The sequence below is a fragment of the Cryptomeria japonica genome, chromosome 3, assembly GCF_030272615.1.
Source record: "Cryptomeria japonica chromosome 3, Sugi_1.0, whole genome shotgun sequence".
NCBI classification, from domain to species: domain Eukaryota; kingdom Viridiplantae; phylum Streptophyta; class Pinopsida; order Cupressales; family Cupressaceae; genus Cryptomeria; species Cryptomeria japonica.
Window position 1 is genome coordinate 759,360,253 of NC_081407.1, and position 23,077 is coordinate 759,383,329.

Genomic DNA, 23,077 nt, shown 5'->3' on the forward strand with positions numbered 1-23,077 from the left:
TCAACCACCCTCAAATAATACTACTTACATAGAAGATGCTTGTTCACCAACGATATGGTTTGGTACAACTTTCCTAACTTTATAAAAAGGGGTTGCAGAGGATTCATGTACAACATTCAGGAGCAATAAATTTCCCAGACATAGCCAAATAAGATTACTATATTAACTATCTAAGACAACCCAGTTTTCATCCTTCATGCCTGTTGTTTTGCTTCTAATGAAATCTTTCCATAGATCTCAAACCGACTGACCCTGATAGCACAGAGGTTCCATTCCCATACCCAGTCCATAAATAAATGAATAGCCTGTTACATTTTGAAGGCCAATTCATCGAGAACCTGTTGCCACGTCCAAATCTCAAAGGCAGCCCAAGAACTACAAGGATATCATGCGTCTCACGTAGAAAAAGAAGTCCCATTACTACCACTGGCCTGATATTCTACCAAGCATCACCAGCTCCTCTGCAACCTCCATAAAATATAACGCGCCAACTATACTAAATCCAACTCTAGTTTATATTCTTTAAATTTGGTAAATACAAAGAAGCTTAATACCGACCTCACAACATGCTTTGCAACAATTCAACAAGTCATAGTCAAGATTGGTATGAGACACTGACCATCTACGTCAAACATTAATTAAGGCCGACTCTCGATGTTATGTGTGCACACTTGAAGAGTATCTCCATGCTTTTTCACAAATAACAAATTTCTTGTGTGTTGAAAAAAAGGCACATGGATTTTACAACAATCTATTCCGCATGGTTTTTTTTGCTATGTTGTTCGATGATAAAAGATCAGAATGAACTCCATATAGCACATGTAGCTTTTGACTTCGTCGTGGGACATGGAATCCACATTTCCTTATAGTTGGTGGTCTCCTCCATCCCTCATCAACTAAAATTATTTTCGTATCACAAATCTAAATGTAGTTTTTAAATAAAAAGAAAATTTTTTGCAGCCACACTAATTTGCATGGGGCCATTACATTATTTGTACGCTGGAAGGCTAGTACAACCTCGTTTCCAAAACCAAATAAAATCTTGATGAAAGTATGCTTAGAAGAATTAAAGGAATAAAAATAATAGTCCAATGCACTCCGTGCGTGACGGTAATGTAGACCATGAAATCTCATGAGTAAATTCATGCACATCCTCCAATCTGCGTATAGTTATTAGTTGGGGATGGAAGGCAAGCATGCACAATGAAATAATCACGATGCTCAAGTAGTCAAATTTTGATTGTTGGTACTCCCTTATTTGGTAAAAGTTCAAAATTAAGGACCTTTAGGAAGGCCATTCAAGTTAATATACCCCTCTTTTCCAAGCGACTTGCATAATTTAGCTGATTTTAACTTTGCTATATAACTATAAGGTGAGATCTTGTCCAATTCTAAGTGGCTGGTACAAGTCTAACACGAATATGATAGTGGAAACATACCACACACTAACAGTGATAACAAAAATACATGTAAAATTTAACTATTAAATAATTAGATATGAACAAAATATGGTTGAGACAATGGTTTTCTAGAATTCTCCCACTTATTTCAAATACCTTGCAAAAGCATAAAGGGAATATTAGCATCTAAGTATTAAGGACTATGAGGCCATTATATTTATTACACCATCTAATGTTATTTGTGCTTACATGCTTCATCAAATCATCTAAAACAATCACCAAAGAGTCATCATTTTCAATCATCATCCACTATCCTCCACCATGTGATGAGAAAAATGGTATTGTGCATCTATATGCTTCATTTATACACAAAAAATTGGGTTTTGGCCAAGCTAATGACACCTTGACTCTCACATTGAGTTTAAACTATTGCTTGAATAAGGCCAACAATTCAACAAAAACTCTAAAACCAACTCACCTCCTTACAGGCATTACTAATTGTCATGTACTATACCTCTACAATGGATAAATGACTACAACCCATCACTTGCTCATTCAAGTAATAGAAACACTAAATAGGCTAAAGAAACAGCCACTAGTAGATATTTTATGATCTACATCTCCTGTCAAATCTAAGTCAACAATCCCTTGTGAGTAATCACCATAGTAGAAGATATAATAATTTATAGTGTTCTGCATTCACCTTAAGTCTCTCTTAATTGTTGTTCAATGCTCTATGCCAATATTAGCCATATAATAATCCCAAGGCTCCCATTACATCACCAATGTCTAGCTTTATGTAAAATATAACATAAATTAGAATATGAAGTAGACTAGTGTAAGGAACATGCAATATATACTCTACATTTAAAAGTGAAGACGTATATATTACTTAACTAATAACTTAGTACCCAAGAAAATAGAAACATTTACTAGCATATAATTCTGCATACTAAAATATTACAACACAAATTCAACATACTTAGTCTATCCCAATCAAACATTTCTTATTTCTCTCTCTTTTCAATGCCTAGGATGCATATAGGAACCCCTAATTGTTAATGTTGAAATGTATTGAAATTTTGTATACCATATCTCTAATCATCCATTCATTGTTACCAAATATCAACAAATGATCTATGCATAAATTGATAAAAAGAGATTGATTACCATCATAAAGTTTAATTTTTAATAATTAAATAGTTGCTAAGGGGCCCAACGCCCAATACAGTAGAAAGTAAAGTCTATAAACAACATAACACAAAAAATAGGGGAAAAAAGAAACAATTATCGCCACCCCCGATGACTACCATCTAGTACATAAAACCAACCCCACCAAAACCAAAGTCCAATATCTGACCAACTATATAGGCAACCAACATAATTAGGAAATACACTAGATTATAATACATAGCATATGAATTAAACTTTTGAAACCATAATTTTGGAGATCATTGGACACCATATAAGTATTGCTTCAATTTATATGCTAATGAAACCTTACCTTTTACCACATAGTAGTTGTTAGGCGTTATTCTTTTTCCTACAAATATTATTTAATCTTTCTTTGGTTTATTAGGAGTGGTTAATGTGAATAAACATGGAAAAATACATAATCTACATGTACCACTTTCTAACACATGAGTAATTGAGTCACACACTCCCTTTTGGCTTGTTGTGCCTCCTTCCATAACCACGAGTTTGTTCTTACCTTTAGTAGGTTATAGGGTAATTAATTTTCTCACCCTCTTTTGGCTTTTATGCCACTAATTATAACTTCTTTTCTATCTTCACTTAAGGAGGTTATGCTACATATTTTGACATTTATCAAGTAGGTAAAACTTCCCATATTTTATGGGTAGTAGGAGTTAATGCACCTATTGGTAGCTTGGTGAGCGTATGAAGAGTATTCTCAAGTTCTCTTGCATTGTCTATATTGTTCTTTCATTTCAGATTTTGGCTATACTATTTGATATTCGATTATCTATTAACTGTAGTTGCACATGATCTAGGTCAGACACGAGATTCTAGCCCGATTGTCACTTCCCAAAGAATCTAACATGGTACTGGAACTTGTTGTCTAGTACAGTTAATTTTAATATCTGGTTTTTATAGATTTGAGACTAACTGATAGCTATAATATTAAAAAACCAAGTATTCTCTTCTCCTACATACTTGCATAGCCCTAATAATAAGTACAACTTAACAAAAGAATAAGCATCCCTATAATCTACTTTGCATAGTTATATTCTTGGGAGGTTTGCGTGATTGTAGCATTTAGGTAATTTTGGCAGAATTTTCAACATTTCCAAAGCATCCAAAAGGTTGGATAAAGTCACAATTGACTTTTTTTTCAAAAACATCAAAGCTTGGAGGACAAAATTAGAAATCAAATGTTAAAATTTAAAAACTTTTACAGGAGCCATTTTAAATTTTGCATTAGAAACTCAGTTTTCAGTCACTAGAAAGAAAAAATATTTTTGGCATGCAAAAACCATTTTTAATAAGTTTGGCACCTTCCCTAATTTCAATCTATGTTCTCCTACTCCTATTTCCATACATCAATATATATCCATCCTTATCTATATCCTACCTATATTTATATTCATGCATTCCCATTATTTTTTGTCCTATATTTGCATACATTTACCCATGATCATTGTATTATATATCTTTTTACAACGGACCATTTTTGTAGCATTGAGGATTGATCTTGCTTGGCTTGAATTTTAAGGAAAAATAAATTTGTTTCAAATTTTAAAATTCTCCTCTTTCCTCATAGTCATTGGGAGTTGAGTTTGTAAAACATGGAATTATCTAGCAGGGCTTCAAATTTAAAGACATTAATTGACCATTAAGCAATCATTGACTTATTCGTATATAGAATGAACTTATGAACATTTTCATTTGGAACTTTAAATAGAATAAAAATATTGTATCAAAATCAACATCTAAGTATCTTTATCACAATCAAAAAACTATTCTAATTAAGGGAGTAGGAGAACATGACCATTGATTATTTCACTATCTTTATGATGTAGTTATAAATATACCAAGTCCTTAATAATCAATGAGGAGTATAGAATCTAGCAAATCAAAGAGAAAAAGTATATATTGTGATAGATAAGGTCTAGAGTTACAAATTAGACATGTATAATATAAAATTAATCTACAATCACATAATTAACTTAAAAGGTTAATAATTCCCCATGCAAGTGAATATATTTAGTTGCGTCGTATACAATTACACCGGGTGTGTTCATAGTTTCAAGAAACATTTGCATAAATTAGTTTTTTGAATTACTGGTATGAACATAAATTCAACTATTTCCTATCTATATATTGCAGTTCTTGTGAGATTTACCTAAGAAATGTTTTTAAGTGACAATCGAGATAATATAAACAAACACTGGGTTGACGTTCTACCACTACACTTCAAATTTGAGAAAAATATTATTCGATATTTTCCATATATTCGTCTTTAGTGAAAGATGACAAGAGAGTCTCGGCAAACAAAACTAAAATAACTAAGAAGCCTCATTCCGTGTGCTCATGCTTGCAAAGTAACATAATTGAGGGATTCCTAAGAATTTGTCTATAATGCACGCATTTGGTCTAATAGCTGGAACCTTTTCTGCAGGTGAGAACACCCGAACTTGCAGTGATAGAGCCCACAATAGAGGAAGGTCTTGCCGCCATACTCGAAGCTTTGGCATAGCTTGAGGATTCTTTAGCCCCTGATGCTGTGAAGAATGCCCCATTTAACATAAGATCTCCCACTGATCTCCAGTTGCCTTCTGTTGAATCTTGGTGCTTTGTAACCTGCACATTACCCATACTATAACTAGACTACAACCGTTGAATACCAAAGATATAAGAGACATGAGTTGTACAGGTCTTTTACCTCCTTGTGGAATCGATAATCAGAAGCAAGGAATCCGTTGCCTTGGCTGTTAATGGTGGGGTTTGCACTTCCCCCGATTGCATACATTTCCCAGTGGGTGTAATCATTGTTCACCACATGAAAGTATCCATGTCGACATCTGCATCATAACGTTAATATCTTAAAGACTTGAGCAAATAAACTTCAGCAAGCTGTATATTCGTGGTCTTTGTGCAAGGAATACAGTTTGTTACAAAATTCTATTCACACCTGGGCATACGTTGAACAAGCCCTTCTCCAAAGTGGTTGAAAGCAACTGTTACTTGCATTTTGACGTCCTCGGTGTAGGCGTCGCTGTGTCCTAGGAGCATCACCTGGAAAAAGCCAATAAATATTGGACTTGAGAAATAGCGTTCTATCGACAATTTAATAAATACTCACATTTTTTTCGTTCAAGTCAAGTAATAGGCTTTTAATACCCTACCCTAAAATCCTCGGATAAAAAATACAATTGTGAAACCTAATTTCAAAGAAAAGTATATTTATGGAAGACCAAAAAAGCAGTTTTGAGCACCTTGTCATGGTGAGTGAAAAAGCTGTTTGAAATGGTTATAGCAGTGGAACCCATGATGGCGTCGATCAATCCATCTGCGCAACTTGACAATGAACAGTGGTCAACCCAAATTGCGCTTGATCCAAAGATGGAAATCCCATCTCCATCACTCTTGGTTCTAAACCCATAATGTGTCGGGGAGCTCCTAACATTTGTGTTTCCCGCAGGTTTACAGTCGTGGATATGAACTCCATGAATGATAATATTGGTCACATACTGAATTGTAATGCAAGCTCCATTTGCTATATGAACATTGGCACCTCTACCATCAATAGTCTTATAACTGTTCATGATAAGCTCCTCCTTGAGCTGAATAACCATATCTTTTTGGAAAATAATCCAGAGAGGTTCGGTTTGAATAACAGCGTGCCGCAGAGTGCCAGGTCGAGGATTGACCGGGTCATCGTCATTTGGATCTGTAACTAAATAAAATCTGCCATTCTTACCTCCAATGGCGTTTTTGCCAAATCCGATGGCACAATCAGCCAGTCTCTTTCGGTTGTTAACCCAGTTAGGATCACAACGCCAACAGTCATCGATGGGGTTCCCCGTTTCGCACGAGCTCAGCTTTCTTTTCGAATTATTTAAACTCCTGCACAATAGTTCTTGAAGTAAATAATCTCAACTGTCTGTAATATATGCTAGCTATAAAAAAATGCTAGGACTTTGAAATTCTCTTAATTGAACTGACTTAAATATCTTTTCTGTAGTGAATTTTCTTTCATTGAATCTGTCTCAACGACGACAATTGTTAATTATCCAATGGCATGATGATATGGGTGATAGAAATTTGTTCTATAACTGCTGCATACCAACTACAGTTACAAGAATAGTATTATAGAAATTACAGTGAAGAAAACGTCGAGGAACAGCATAAGAATAAATAGAACATTTATAATAAACCTTGTCATTTAAGATTTCATACTAATGTACTAAATTCAATAAGATATTGGATTTCATTTCTATACTACCATAAATAAATTCTCTAAAATTTCTCAATCATCTGAAAGGCGAAATGGTTACCTTTCAACCATTTGAACTACAAGCTCCGGCTTCTCAACATGATATTTATCACTATTCTCAGCCTTAGTCATATTGAAGGGGGTTCTTATTGATTCCACCATTACTAACTTGATGAAAAAGACAGCAAGAAGAAGAAACAATGGCTGTAAGGCTTGTCTGCTCGCCATTTTGGATAGGAGAAAACCTGCAATGGTTGTATTACATGCTATGGCTTTGGGCTATCTTATATACAAAATCATCATGTGCAAAATCTGTAGAGAAGGGGGAATCTTGACCCCGACGTTTGAAAAATTGTTGTGTGCACGTTATCTCAGTGCGATTATTACGGTGGTAATGCACATGACTATAGCGCTTGACTCATAAACAATAGTGAGTAATGATGTGATAGAGCATTCCTCCAACGTTTCTTAGAATGTTTACTCCGACGTTTTTCTGAATTGAGAGTTTTCTCCAAATCTATTTGAAAAACATAGATATAGAAACTTTCATGGATGTGGTGGACGCCGTATTTTATCCGTGTCTGCTTTCCATGGTGACTCCATTGAGTTATTCGGTAGTAACACTTCTTTGGGTTTCACATTAAAACATGAGAAACATTGGCAAAGGTGATATGGCCCACAAGTATGTTTGTCTTTGGTTATAAATGACTTTCCTCTTCCGTAATTTGCACGGGGATGGGCGACCAAGTTTGGTATAAAATTCTCGCATGTTGTTCCCCGCGCTCACATGGTTCCCGCGCTCTTCATTTTTTTTATCGTGGAAAAAATTAGAATTCCAAAGAATCTAACATATCGAAACTTAATAGATTGTAAATGTATATTTGTAGGATAAACTTCTTTATGTTAACGCAATAAAACATAATGAATGGATGATTATGTTAGAGAAAGATAGGTCGAAGTGAAAATAATTGGAGTTTTATTTGCTATGTGTGACGTCACGAGGATAATTAGGTATAATAGACATATTTATTTTGATCTAATAAGATCATTCATTTCTAGAACTTCTAATTGTGTAGATCTTACTTATAAAAAGGAGCTGTGAATAATAGAAGGCTTTTTAATACTTATAGTTTTTTACTATTAGATGGAGTAATTAATTATGTGAGATTTATATTTTTATCAAATAAAAATCATTTAAATAGCATCAACAAAAGTCCAAATAGTTCTATGTGATTGGATTTGTAAACCATTTTTAGAAGTAGACATCTCACTTTCCATGCCACATAAAATAATATTAAAGTTGAACATGAGTCCTTATATCATAAATTCTATCGAAATTTTCTACCACCTCTTATTATTACAACAATTTTACACTAGATGACTTGTTATTAAATTATAAATACAAAAATAATAAATTATTAAAATGCCTCTTATATGTACTGACATGGAAAATATATTAAATATTTGGTAAATTTGTTTATCTTACATGAAGCAAACCCAAATACAAGTGAAATTGCTTTGAATATATCAATGTCCATTCACATGATTTAGTAATGTGTCAATTTTGATATTTTTTAATGTTTTGAGACAATAATAATTTCAAACTATAAGGACCTCCATATTATTAAAATAATGATATAGCATAAAATGAGCATTATTCTAAAACATTTAAAATAACATGTTCAAATATATTAGAATGGAAACATGATGTTTAAGTACAAAAGCCATTGACAAGCCCTATCATAAGGAAACAATTTCCTTTACATAGCTTCAAAAGGTCAATTACAAAGAGTACAAAAAGTAAGGTAACCCTAACAGGAACTCACGAGACACTATCTCCAACAAGCACACATTGGGTGAGAGCATCATCGAAGAACATATCTGCCCAACCACAAATCTTTACACTCCCCTGAAACTCTTCTTGGCATGAAGAATACCTGGCCCAACGCAAAGATGTCAAGAAATCTTAAACAAGTAGGAGTGATGGAATCTATGTAGCATGATATACACTCTCTCTCTCTCTCTCTCTCTCTCTCTCTCTCTCTCTCTCTCTCTCTCTCTCTCTCTCTCTCTCTCTCTCTCTCTCTCTCTCTCTCTCTCTCTCTCTCTCTCTCTCTCTCTCTCTCTCTATGTTTGTGTGTGTGCGTGTGTGCACGTGCACACACATGCTAATATAACAATATTATGATATGGCAAAGAGTATGAGTTTTAAATGATCAAAAGTAGTAGCATGGTATAATATTAAAATTTGATAAAACATGTTTTTCCCAATGCATCTTTTTAAGTCATTTGTTGATAGATATATAGAGGGTGATACTCAATCCTTATATGGTTCTCCATGTTTAGCACCATCCATTTACACAAACAAGAATTGAATGCACAAGTATACAAAGTAGTCATAGGAAAATAGAAGCATCTAACAAGTATTATCTTCTTGATAATTAAATTTAGCATAAAAATTGATTTCAAACACATTAGTACATAAGAATACCAATAACAAGATTTGTCTAAACATGATCTTGAGAGTATAAAACTCATACAGACACATGTATAAGAGTACAAAAGAAAAGGTAACTATCAATCTATCTAATTAACCTGATATCATGAAAGACATATTAAATGCTAATTCATTATTAAATCTTCTAAATGATATACTTAAAAACTAATTCATGAGTTATTATATGATGCATAAATTCACTAACATTATATCATTAAAATGTTATAAATTGATAATAAATGATTATCATAAATAACTTAGTTTCATTCATTAAATCTAATTGGTTCAAATATTTTGACAATAGAATATATTTTCCATCTTAGAATAAACTTTCTAACTTAGATTTGATTATAATATTCAATATCATATTCATCTAATCACTCCTTTGATTAAAAAGTGTTATCATGATCAAACAATCAAAATATAAGATCAAATCCATTTAATATTTATATATATAGTCATAAAATTTAGAGATGGTTAACCATTTAATGATAAGGAACTATCATCTAGTCAAGAAACTATATGAACATGTCAACATGAGATTAATATGAAATTCCATCCTTATCCTTTACATTTAAAAAAACAAACTATGATATTATCATTAGAGTTTTCACTAAGTCAGAGTTCAATATTCAACAATCACAAAATAAAAAACAAAATTTATTATTTCTATATGGTAACGGATAAGGGCTTACATCTTACCCTTGACCCAAGAGTCCATTTCTTTCATTACTATCCTTATTATCCTATTTTATATATTAGTCTTGTGATTTTAAAAAGTCTTTCTATTTTTAATCTAAACAAAGTATTGTAGAGGCATTCAAATAATAACTTATTCATCTTAAGATATACAGAAAGAATATATTCAAGTTTAATATTGTTGACTAATGAATTTATTTCTATACGTTTAAAGTTATAACTTAATAAATTTTAAGCTTTAATAACATCTCTACACCTCTTACTTAAATTCTCTTAATAACTACTTGCATTCTTATATTGATATATGCTACTCTATGCATTTATTAATATATAAATAAATATCTATTTTATTGATCTACTACTAATCTAATTATAAATAAATGGTAATAATCAATGGATGGATTTAGTCAAGCTAAGGATTACTGGCTATACTCTTGGGTTGACCTAAACAAATCCATGAGTAATAATATGCTAATGATTATAATTAAAGTGTGAGTTAATGTATTCAATTACAATTCATTAATAGCTAAATTTTATTACAAAAATATCATTCTAAATTACTTCAAAGAATTATTACAAAGGAAAAGTATTTATGAAATTCAAAACTTATAAATCCAAATTTTTAAACTATCCAAAATAACCAATAAACTTTTACATTGTTAGACAATATAGGATAACTTGTTACTGCTACACGGATTTGATTTTTGTCTTGAACAAAGATACATTATGAATAAAGGAAGATTGCACAAAGTGACATAAATAGAAGGTCATTTCCAAGGAAATCTAGATAGTTCTTTTCAATGAAAATAAAAGAAATAGTGGTTGTTGTTCTTAATAGAATGCATATATTATGTGCGTTAATCACACATAGACACTAAGAGAATGGTAATCAGTAGACACCAATTCCAAATTAATTACCCTTGATAACTTCTCCAAACATCATAGAAACTGATAAGATAAGATAAGAGGACATCAACACAAAATAATACTAGATTTATGTAGAAACTTAAGGGGAAAACCATGGTGAGAAAAGCTTCTTGGATCTAATATGTAAATCTAGCCTCATAAACTAAATAATAAACTTATAATATTTTGTATGCATCAACCCATAGGAGACACCAATCCTTGAGTCTAAGAAGTGAACACCAACTATAATCATGAGGCGCCAACCTTAAATACAATAATAGTACATGAAAGATATGATATGCAGATCTTCAAGGATGAAGCTTTAGGGTCACCTTGATCTAATCAACTTTTGACAACCCTCTCAAAGTGCATGAGACCTTCAATTGATTTTGCCCACTTAACCTAAAATTTAGTTGACAACTTACACAACTTTTGCGATGGTTATTAGTTCTACTAGCAAGAATTACTCTTTAAATGAATCCAATTACACTTATACATCCCTACATTATATATAATCACAACTCATCTTATAACTTATTTACAACATTCACACATTTGACACATGCATACTTTAGACCAAACATATAAAAGGCTTAAACCAAGATCCAACATGCTACTTCAAGAGTTGGATGATGCTATTCTTTACGAAAAATAATTAGTTGGTCCTAGTACACTTTCACATGCTTCCTATAGTTGGTTCATAGTGCAATAATTTGACCCATTCATAAAAAAATTCATAATATATTGTGAAGTGATCTCTATGAGCATAATGTTGACCCTAACTTTTCATGTTATTGAATTCCACCTTTGCAACTTGAATAGACTTGTCTTTGTGTGTAGCCATATTTATCTTCCAACATACGAGCCTCAAAATATAACTATGGTAGAATGTGGTATAAAATAATGTGCTAGTGGATATAGTTTTTGAGGAATGAACTTCATATACACATCACAAATACTTCCAAATCCTTCAACAATAAAAAATTGATTAAGATGATACTAGTGACATACTATATTGAATGATGTATTTAACATAACTTGACTCTATTTATCTAGATCAATAATTATTTGATATGACATAATATTAATTAAAATTATTGTAATTTTTGAAAACTGGATATTGAGGGTAACATAATGATAATTTATACAAAAACCTTAACTACCTCCTTTGACATTAATGAAAATATAAATTTCAACAATCTCCTCCTTTGTCATTGGTTCCAAACATGAAAAATGCTACTAATAAAATACTCCTTGTAATGGAAATTAGGGGCTCCCCTTGTGTAGAAAATTTGCTTCCATTGTAATTGGACTTTCATTCTTCTCAAGTTTGGCTTTGTGCTCTTGTAATTGGACTTTCATTCTCTCTCTCTCTCTCTCTCTCTCTCAATCCTTTCTTCCCCAAATGGTGTAGAATTTTGGCTTCCTTTCTCCCACTTTGACATCAATGACAAATATCCACTTTGATTCTTGGTCTTCAAGGAAAAATTAATCTACTAATACCTTTTGTAATTTTTTTCACAATACCACCAAGACTACTTGCAGTGAGGAGTCAACACTCCTCCTCAACATATACTAACTTCCTCTTCATTTAAGAGGGGGGCGATACCACTACCAAATTCTAGCCAAGATATTAAATTGTCTCCTTTCGAAAAGGTTTTGTAATGATCTCTCCTTTGTTTCAACATATTCTATCTTCACTTGTTTCCTTGCAACCTTCTCTCTTAGATAGTGATACTTAATTGAGATATGGGTTTTTCCATGAATGTGTTACCCAATCATTTGAAATGTTTATAGTACTTGTATTGTAACAAAGGATTGGCATGGGTTCTTCAAATTCAATCTCCATCTGCTACAATGTCTTTTTTTATCTATAAAACCTAAATGCAACAAGAAACTATTGCAATATATTTTGCTTCTACCATAGACTAAGATACAAAATCCTTATTTTAGCTCAACCATGATATAAGGCTATCACCGATAAAGAAAGCTATGCCACTTGTACTATTCTTTCTATGAAAGACCATTTGGGAGAAGAGAAGACATTACCTCATCAAGCACAAAATTTAAAGTAGTGCTTCAAATGTTCATCAATAGATTGCTCCATATGTGTAGAAAAGAATGTCATAAGACCATTCCTATAACTTCTTCCTCCATCTTTTGTTTACAATAGTGTTAAATGAATTAAAGTGCTCAACAACTTAATCCATATCAACCACCCTCAAATAATACTACTTACATAGAAGATGCTTGTTCACCAACGATATGGTGTGGTACAACTTTCCTAACTTTATAAAAAGGGGTTGTAGAGGATTCATGTAAAACATTGAGGAGCAATAAATTTCCCAGACATAGCCAAATAAGATTACTATATTAACTATCTAAGACAACCCAGTTTTCATCCTTCATGCCTGTTGTTTTACTTCTAATGAAATCTTTCCATAGATCTCAAACCAACTGACCCTGATAGCACAGAGGTTCCATTCCCATACCCAGTCCATAAATAACTGAATAGCCTGTTACATTTTGAAGGCCAATTCAACAAGAACCTGTTGCCACGTCCAGATCTCTAAGCCAGCCCAAGAACTACAAGGATATCATGCGTCTCACATAGAAAAAGAAGTCCCATTACTACCACTGGCCTGATATTCTACCAAGCATCACCAGCTCCTCTGCAACCTCCATAAAATATAACGCGCCAACTATACTAAATCCAAGTCTAGTTTATATTCTTTAAATTTGGTAAATACAAAGAAGCTTAATACCGACCTCACAACATGCTTTGCAACAATTCAACTGGTCATAGTCAAGATGGGTATGAGACATTGACCATCTACGTCAAACTTTAATTAAGGCCGACTCTCGATGTTATGTGTGCACACTTGAAGAGTATCTCCATGCTTTTTCACAAATAACAAATTTCTTGTGTGTTGAAAAAAAGGCACATGGATTTTACAACAATCTGTTCCGCATGGTTGTTTTTGCTATGTTGTTCGATGATAAAAGATCAGAACGAACTCCATATAGCACATGTAGCTTTTGACTTCATCGTGGGACATGGGATCCACATTTCCTTATAGTTGGTGGTCTCCTCCATCGCTCATCAACTAAAATTATTTTCGTATCACAAATCTAAATGTAGTTTTTAAATAAAAAGAAAAGTTTTTGCAGCCACAAGAATTTGCATGGGGCCATTACATTATTTGTACGCTGGAAGGCTAGTACAACCTCGTTTCCAAAAGCAAATAAAATCTTGATGAAAGTATGCTTAGAAGAATTAAAGGAATAAAAATAATAGTCCAATGCACTCCGTGCGTGACGGTAATGTAGACCATGAAATCTCATGAGTAAATTCATGCCCGTCCTCCAATCTGCATATATTTATTAGTTGGGGATGGAAGGCAACCATGCATAATGAAATAATCACGATGCTCAAGTAGTCAAATTTCGATTGCTGGTACTCCCTTATTTGGTAAAAGTTCAAAATTAAGGACCTTTAGGAAGGCCATTCAAGTTAATATACCCCTCTTTTCCAAGCGACTTGCATAATTTAGCTGATTTTAACTTTGCTATATAACTATAAGGTGAGATCTTGTCCAATTCTAAGTGGCTGGTACAAGTCTAACACGAATATGATAGTGGAAACATACCACACACTAACAGTGATAACAAAAATACATGTAAAATTTAACTATTAAATAATTAGATATGAACAAAATATGGTTGAGACAATGGTTTTCTAGAATTCTCCCACTTATTTCAAATACCTTGCAAAAGCATAAAGGGAATATTAGCATCTAAGTATTAAGGACTATGAGGCCATTATATTTATTACACCATCTAATGTTATTTGTGCTTACATGCTTCATCAAATCATCTAAAACAATCACCAAAGAGTCATCATTTTCAATCATCATCCACTATCCTCCACCATGTGATGAGAAAAATGGTATTGTGCATCTATATGCTTCATTTATACACAAAAAATTGGGTTTTGGCCAAGCTAATGACACCTTGACTCTCACATTGAGTTTAAACTATTGCTTGAATATGGCCAACAATTCAACAAAAACTCTAAAACCAACTCACCTCCTTACAGGCATTACTAATTGTCATGTACTATACCTCTACAATGGATAAATGACTACAACCCATCACTTGCTCATTCAAGTAATAGAAACACTAAATAGGCTAAAGAAATAGCCACTAGTAGATATTTTATGATCTACATCTCCTGTCAAATCTAAGTCAACAATCCCTTGTGAGTAATCACCATAGTAGAAGATATAATAATTTATAGTGTTCTGCATTCACCTTAAGTCTCTCTTAATTGTTGTTCAATGCTCTATGCCAATATTAGCCATATAATAATCCCAAGGCTCCCATTACATCACCAATGTCTAGCTTTATGTAAAATATAACATAAATTAGAATATGAAGTAGACTAGTGTAAGGAACATGCAATATATACTCTACATTTAACGGTGAAGACGTATATATTACTTAACTAATAACTTAGTACCCAAGAAAATAGAAACATTTACTAGCATATAATTCTGCATACTAAAATATTACAACACAAATTCAACATACTTAGTCTATCCCAATCAAACATTTCTTATTTCTCTCTCTTTTCAATGCCTAGGATGCATATAGGAACCCCTAATTGTTTATGTTGAAATGTATTGAAATTTTATATACCATATCTCTAATCATCCATTCATTGTTACCAAATATCAACAAATGATCTATGCATAAATTGATAAAAAGAGATTGATTACCATCATAAAGTTTAATTTTTAATAATTAAATAGTTGCTAAGGGGCCCAACGCCCAATACAGTAGAAAGTAAAGTCTATAAACAACATAACACAAAAAATAGGGGAAAAAAGAAACAATTATCGCCACCCCGATGACTACCATCTAGTACATAAAACCAACTCCACCAAAACCAAAGTCCAATATCTGACCAACTATATAGGCAACCAACATAATTAGGAAATACACTAGATTATAATACATAGCATATGAATTAAACTTTTGAAACCATAATTTTGGAGATCATTGGACACCATATAAGTATTGCTTCAATTTATATGCTAATGAAACCTTGCCTTTTACCACATAGTAGTTGTTAGGCGTTATTCTTTTTCCTACAAATATTATTTAATCTTTCTTTGGTTTATTAGGAGTGGTTAATGTGAATAAACATGGAAAAATACATAATCTACATGTACCACTTTCTAACACATGAGTAATTGAGTCACACACTCCCTTTTGGCTTGTTGTGCCTCCTTCCATAACCACGAGTTTGTTCTTACCTTTAGTAGGTTATAGGATAATTAATTTTCTCACCCTCTTTTGGCTTTTATGCCACTAATTATAACTTCTTTTCTATCTTCACTTAAGGAGGTTATGCTACATATTTTGACATTTATCAAGTAGGTAAAACTTCCCATATTTTATGGGTAGTAGGAGTTAATGCACCTATTGGTAGCTTGGTGAGCGTATGAAGAGTATTCTCAAGTTCTCTTGCATTGTCTATATTGTTCTTTCATTTCAGATTTTGGCTCTACTATTTGATATTCGATTATCTATTAACTGTAGTTGCACATGATCTAGGTCAGACACGAGATTCTAGCCCAATTGTCACTTCCCAAAGAATCTAACATGGTACTGGAACTTGTTGTCTAGTACAGTTAATTTTAATATCTGGTTTTTATAGATTTGAGACTAACTGATAGCTATAATATTAAAAAACCAAGTATTCTCTTCTCCTACATCCTTGCATAGCCCTAATAATAAGTACAACTTAACAAAAGAATAAGCATCCCTATAATCTACTTTGCATAGTTATATTCTTGGGAGGTTTGCGTGATTGTAGCATTTAGGTAATTTTGGCAGAATTTTCAACATTTCCAAAGCATCCAAAAGGTTGGATAAAGTCACAATTGACTTTTTTTTCAAAAACATCAAAGCTTGGAGGACAAAATTAGAAATCAAGTGTTAAAATTTAAAAACTTTTACAGGAGCCATTTTAAATTTTGCATTAGAAACTCATTTTTCAGTCACTAGAAAGAAAAAATATTTTTGGCATGCAAAAACCATTTTTAATAAGTTTGGCACCTTCCCTAATTTCAATCTATGTTCTCCTACTCCTATTTCCATACATCAATATATATCCATCCTTATCTATATCCTACCTATATTTATATTCATGCATTCCCATTATTTTTTGTCCTATATTTGCATACATTTACCCATGATCATTGTATTATATATCTTTTTACAACGGACCATTTTTGTAGCATTGAGGATTGATCTTGCTTGGCTTGAATTTTAAGGAAAAATAAATTTGTTTCAAATTTTAAAATTCTCCTCTTTCCTCATAGTCATTGGGAGTTGAGTTTGTAAAACATGGAATTATCTAGCAGGGCTTCAAATTTAAAGACATTAATTGACCATTAAGCAATCATTGACTTATTCGTATATAGAATGAACTTATGAACATTTTCATTTGGAACTTTAAATAGAATAAAAATATTGTATCAAAATCAACATCTAAGTATCTTTATCACAATCAAAAAACTATTCTAATTAAGGGAGTAGGAGAACATGACCATTGATTATTTCACTATCTTTATGATGTAGTTATAAATATACCAAGTCCTTAATAATCAATGAGGAGTATAGAATCTAGCAAATCAAAGAGAAAAAGTATATATTGTGATAGATAAGGTCTAGAGTTACAAATTAGACATGTATAATATAAAATTAATCTACAATCACATAATTAACTTAAAAGGTTAATAATTCCCCATGCAAGTGAATATATTTAGTTGCGTCGTATACAATTACACCGGGTGTGTTCATAGTTTCAAGAAACATTTGCATAAATTAGTGTTTTGAATTACTGGTATGAACATAAATTCAACTATTTCCTATCTATATATTGCAGTTCTTGTGAGATTTACCTAAGAAATGTTTTTAAGTGACAATCGAGATAATATAAACAAACACTGGGTTGACGTTCTACCACTACACTTCAAATTTGAGAAAAATATTATTCGATATTTTCCATATATTCGTCTTTAGTGAAAGATGACAAGAGAGTCTCGGCAAACAAAACTAAAATAACTAAGAAGCCTCATTCCGTGTGCTCATGCTTGCAAAGTAACAGAATTGAGGGATTCCTAAGAATTTGTCTATAATGCACGCATTTGGTCTAACAGCTGGAACCTTTTCTGCAGGTGAGAACACCCGAACTTGCAGTGATAGAGCCCACAATAGAGGAAGGTCTTGCCGCCATACTCGAAGCTTTGGCATAGCTTGAGGATTCTTTAGCCCCTGATGCTGTGAAGAATGCCCCATTTAACATAAGATCTCCCACTGATCTCCAGTTGCCTTCTGTTGAATCTTGGTGCTTTGTAACCTGCACATTACCCATACTATAACTAGACTACAACCGTTGAATACCAAAGATATAAGAGACATGAGTTGTACAGGTCTTTTACCTCCTTGTGGAATCGATAATCAGGAGCAAGGAATCTGTTGCCTTGGCTGTTAATGGTGGGGTTTGCACTACCCCCGATTGCATACATTTCCCAGTGGGTGTAATCATTGTTCACCACATGAAAGTATCCATGTCGACATCTGCATCATAACGTTAATATCTTAAAGACTTGAGCAAATAAACTTCAGCAAGCTGTATATTCGTGGTCTTTGTGCAAGGAATACAGTTTGTTACAAAATTCTATTCACACCTTCGGCATACGTTGAACAAGCCCTTCTCCAAAGTGGTTGAAAGCAACTGTTACTTGCATTTTGACGTCCTCGGTGTAGGCGTCGCTGTGTCCTAGGAGCATCACCTGGAAAAAGCCAATAAATATTGGACTTGAGAAATAGCGTTCTATCGACAATTTAATAAATACTCACATTTTTTTCGTTCAAGTCAAGTAATAGGCTTTTAATACCCTACCCTAAAATCCTCGGATAAAAAATACAATTGTGAAACCTAATTTCAAAGAAAAGTATATTTATGGAAGACCAAAAAAGCAGTTTTGAGCACCTTGTCATGGTGAGTGAAAAAGCTGTTTGAAATGGTTATAGCAGTGGAACCCATGATGGCGTCGATCAATCCATCTGCGCAACTTGACAATGAACAGTGGTCAACCCAAATTGCGCTTGATCCAAAGATGGAAATCCCATCTCCATCACTCTTGGTTCTAAACCCATAATGTGTCGGGGAGCTCCTAACATTTGTGTTTCCCGCAGGTTTACAGTCGTGGATATGAACTCCATGAATGATAATATTGGTCACATACTGAATTGTAATGCAAGCTCCATTTGCTATATGAACATTGGCACCTCTACCATCAATAGTCTTATAACTGTTCATGATAAGCTCCTCCTTGAGCTGAATAACCATATCTTTTTGGAAAATAATCCAGAGAGGTTCGGTTTGAATAACAGCGTGCCGCAGAGTGCCAGGTCGAGGATTGACCGGGTCATCGTCATTTGGATCTGTAACTATATAAAATCTGCCATTCTTACCTCCAATGGCGTTTTTGCCAAATCCGATGGCACAATCAGCCAGTCTCTTTCGGTTGTTAACCCAGTTAGGATCACAACGCCAACAGTCATCGATGGGGTTCCCCGTTTCGCACGAGCTCAGCTTTCTTTTCGAATTATTTAAACTCCTGCACAATAGTTCTTGAAGTAAATAATCTCAACTGTCTGTAATATATGCTAGCTATAAAAAAATGCGAGGACTTTGAAATTCTCTTAATTGAACTGACTTAAATATCTTTTCTGTAGTGAATTTTCTTTCATTGAATCTGTCTCAACGACGACAATTGTTAATTATCCAATGGCATGATGATATGGGTGATAGAAATTTGTTCTATAACTGCTGCATACCAACTACAGTTACAAGAATAGTATTATAGAAATTACAGTGAAGAAAACGTCGAGGAACAGCATAAGAATAAATAGAACATTTATAATAAACCTTGTCATTTAAGATTTCATACTAATGTACTAAATTCAATAAGATATTGGATTTCATTTCTATACTACCATAAATAAATTCTCTAAAATTTCTAAATCATCTGAAAGGCGAAATGGTTACCTTTCTACCATTTGAACTACAAGCTCCGGCTTCTCAACATGATATTTATCACTATTCTCAGCCTTAGTCATATTGAAGGGGGTTCTTATTGATTCCACCATTACTAACTTGATGAAAAAGACAGCAAGAAGAAGAAACAATGGCTGTAAGGCTTGTCTGCTCGCCATTTTGGATAGGAGAAAACCTGCAATGGTTGTATTACATGCTATGGCTTTGGGCTATCTTATATACAAAATCATCATGTGCAAAATCTGTAGAGAAGGGGGAATCTTGACCCCGACGTTTGAAAAATTGTTGTGTGCACGTTATCTCAGTGCGATTATTACGGTGGTAATGCACATGACTATAGCGCTTGACTCATAAACAATAGTGAGTAATGATGTGATAGAGCATTCCTCCAACGTTTCTTAGAATGTTTACTCCGACGTTTTTCTGAATTGAGAGTTTTCTCCAAATCTATTTGAAAAACATAGATATAGAAACTTTCATGGATGTGGTGGACGCGGCATTTTATCCGTGTCTGCTTTCCATGGTGACTCCATTGAGTTATTCAGTAGTAACACTTCTTTGGGTTTCACATTAAAACATGAGAAACATTGGCAAAGGTGATATGGCCCACAAGTATGTTTGTCTTTGGTTATAAATGACATTCCTCTTCCGTAATTTGCACGGGGATGGGCGACCAAGTTTGGTATAAAATTCTCGCATGTTGTTCCCGCGCTCACATGGTTCCCGCGCTCTTCATTTTTTTTATCGTGGAAAAAATTAGAATTCCAAAGAATCTAACATATCGAAACTTAATAGATTGTAAATGTATATTTGTAGGATAAACTTCTTTAACGCAATAAAACATAATGAATGGATGATTATGTTAGAGAAAAATAGGTCGAAGTGAAAATAATTGGAGTTTTATTTGCTATGTGTGACGTCACGAGGATAATTACGTATAATAGACATATTTATTTTGATCTAATAAGATCATTCATTTCTAGAACTTCTAATTGTGTAGATCTTACTTATAAAAAGGAGCTGTGAATAATAGAAGGCTTTTTAATACTTATAGTTTTTTACTATTAGATGGAGTAATTAATTATGTGAGATTTATATTTTTATCAAATAAAAATCATTTAAATAGCATCAACAAAAGTCCAAATAGTTCTATGTGATTGGATTTGTAAACCATTTTTAGAAGTAGACATCTCACTTTCCATGCCACATAAAATAATATTAAAGTTGAACATGAGTCCTTATATCATAAATTCTATCGAAATTTTCTACCACCTCTTATTATTACAACAATTTTACACTAGATGACTTGTTATTAAATTATAAATACAAAAATAATAAATTATTAAAATGCCTCTTATATGTACTGACATGGAAAATATATTAAATATTTGGTAAATTTGTTTATCTTACATGAAGCAAACCCAAATACAAGTGAAATTGCTTTGAATATATCAATGTCCATTCACATGATTTAGTAATGTGTCAATTTTGATATTTTTTAATGTTTTGAGACAATAATAATTTCAAACTATAAGGACCTCCATATTATTAAAATAATGATATAGCATAAAATAAGCATTATTCTAAAACATTTAAAATAACATGTTCAAATATATTAGAATGGAAACATGATGTTTAAGTACAAAAGCCATTGACAAGCCCTATCATAAGGAAACAATTTCCTTTACATAGCTTCAAAAGGTCAATTACAAAGAGTACAAAAATTAAGGTAACCCTAACAGGAACTCACGAGACACTATCTCCAACAAGCACACATTGGGTGAGAGCATCATCGAAGAACATATCTACCCAACCACAAATCTTTACACTCCCCTGAAACTCTTCTTGGCATGAAGAATACCTGGCCCAACGCAAAGATGTCGAGAAATCTTAAACAAGTAGGAGTGATGGAATCTATGTAGCATGATATACTCTCTCTCTCTCTCTCTCTCTCTCTCTCTCTCTCTCTCTCTCTCTCTCTCTCTCTCTCTCTCTCTCTCTCTCTCTCTCTCTCTCTCTCTCTCTCTCTCTCTCTCTCTATGTTTGTGTGTGTGCATGTGTGCGCGTGCACACACATGCTAATATAACAATATTATGATATGGCAAAGAGTATGAGTTTTAAATGATCAAAAGTAGTAGCATGGTATAATATTAAAATTTGATAAAACATGTTTTTCCCAATGCATCTTTTTAAGTCATTTGTTGATAGATATATAGAGGGTGATACTCAATCCTTATATGGTTCTCCATGTTTAGCACCATCCATTTACACAAACAAGAATTGAATGCACAAGTATACAAAGTAGTCATAGGAAAATAGAAGCATCTAACAAGTATTATCTTCTTGATAATTAAATTTAGCATAAAAATTGATTTCAAACACATTAGTACATAAGAATACCAATAACAAGATTTGTCTAAACATGATCTTGAGAGTATAAAACTCATACAGACACATGTATAAGAGTACAAAAGAAAAGGTGACTATCAATCTATCTAATTAACTTGATATCATGAAAGACATATTAAATGCTAATTCATTATTAAATCTTCTAAATGATATACTTAAAAACTAATTCATGAGTTATTATATGATGCATAAATTCACTAACATTATATCATTAAAATGTTATAAATTGATAATAAATGATTATCATAAATAACTTAGTTTCATTCATTAAATCTAATTGGTTCAAATATTTTGACAATAGAATATATTTTCCATCTTAGAATAAACTTTCTACCTTAGATTTGATTATAATATTCAATATCATATTCATCTAATCACTCCTTTGATTAAAAAGTGTTATCATGATCAAACAATCAAAATATAAGATCAAATCCATTTAATATTTATATATATAGTCATAAACTTTAGAGATGGTTAACCATTTAATGATAAGGAACTATCATCTAGTCAAGAAACTATATGAACATGTCAACATGAGATTAATATGAAATTCCATCCTTATCCTTTA

General features: G+C 32.7%; 2 protein-coding genes across 2 annotated transcripts; both read right to left on the reverse strand.

Annotated features, from left to right (window-relative positions):
• Nucleotides 1–5,015: 5,015 nt before the first annotated feature.
• LOC131049433 (probable pectate lyase 18) lies at nt 5,016–7,086 on the reverse strand. Its single transcript, XM_057983487.2, has 5 exons — nt 6,920–7,086; nt 5,858–6,488; nt 5,554–5,657; nt 5,305–5,443; nt 5,016–5,222 (listed from the first exon to the last, which is right to left on the reverse strand). Exons 1-5 carry the CDS (start codon nt 7,084–7,086, stop codon nt 5,016–5,018), a joined length of 1,248 nt encoding a protein of 415 aa, XP_057839470.2.
• Nucleotides 7,087–18,185: 11,099 nt separating this feature from the next.
• On the reverse strand, nt 18,186–20,257 carry LOC131049438 (probable pectate lyase 18). Its single transcript, XM_057983491.2, has 5 exons — nt 20,091–20,257; nt 19,029–19,659; nt 18,722–18,828; nt 18,475–18,613; nt 18,186–18,392 (listed from the first exon to the last, which is right to left on the reverse strand). The coding sequence occupies exons 1-5, from the start codon at nt 20,255–20,257 to the stop codon at nt 18,186–18,188; spliced, it is 1,251 nt and encodes a 416-aa protein (XP_057839474.1).
• Between the last annotated feature and the right edge of the window lie 2,820 nt (nt 20,258–23,077).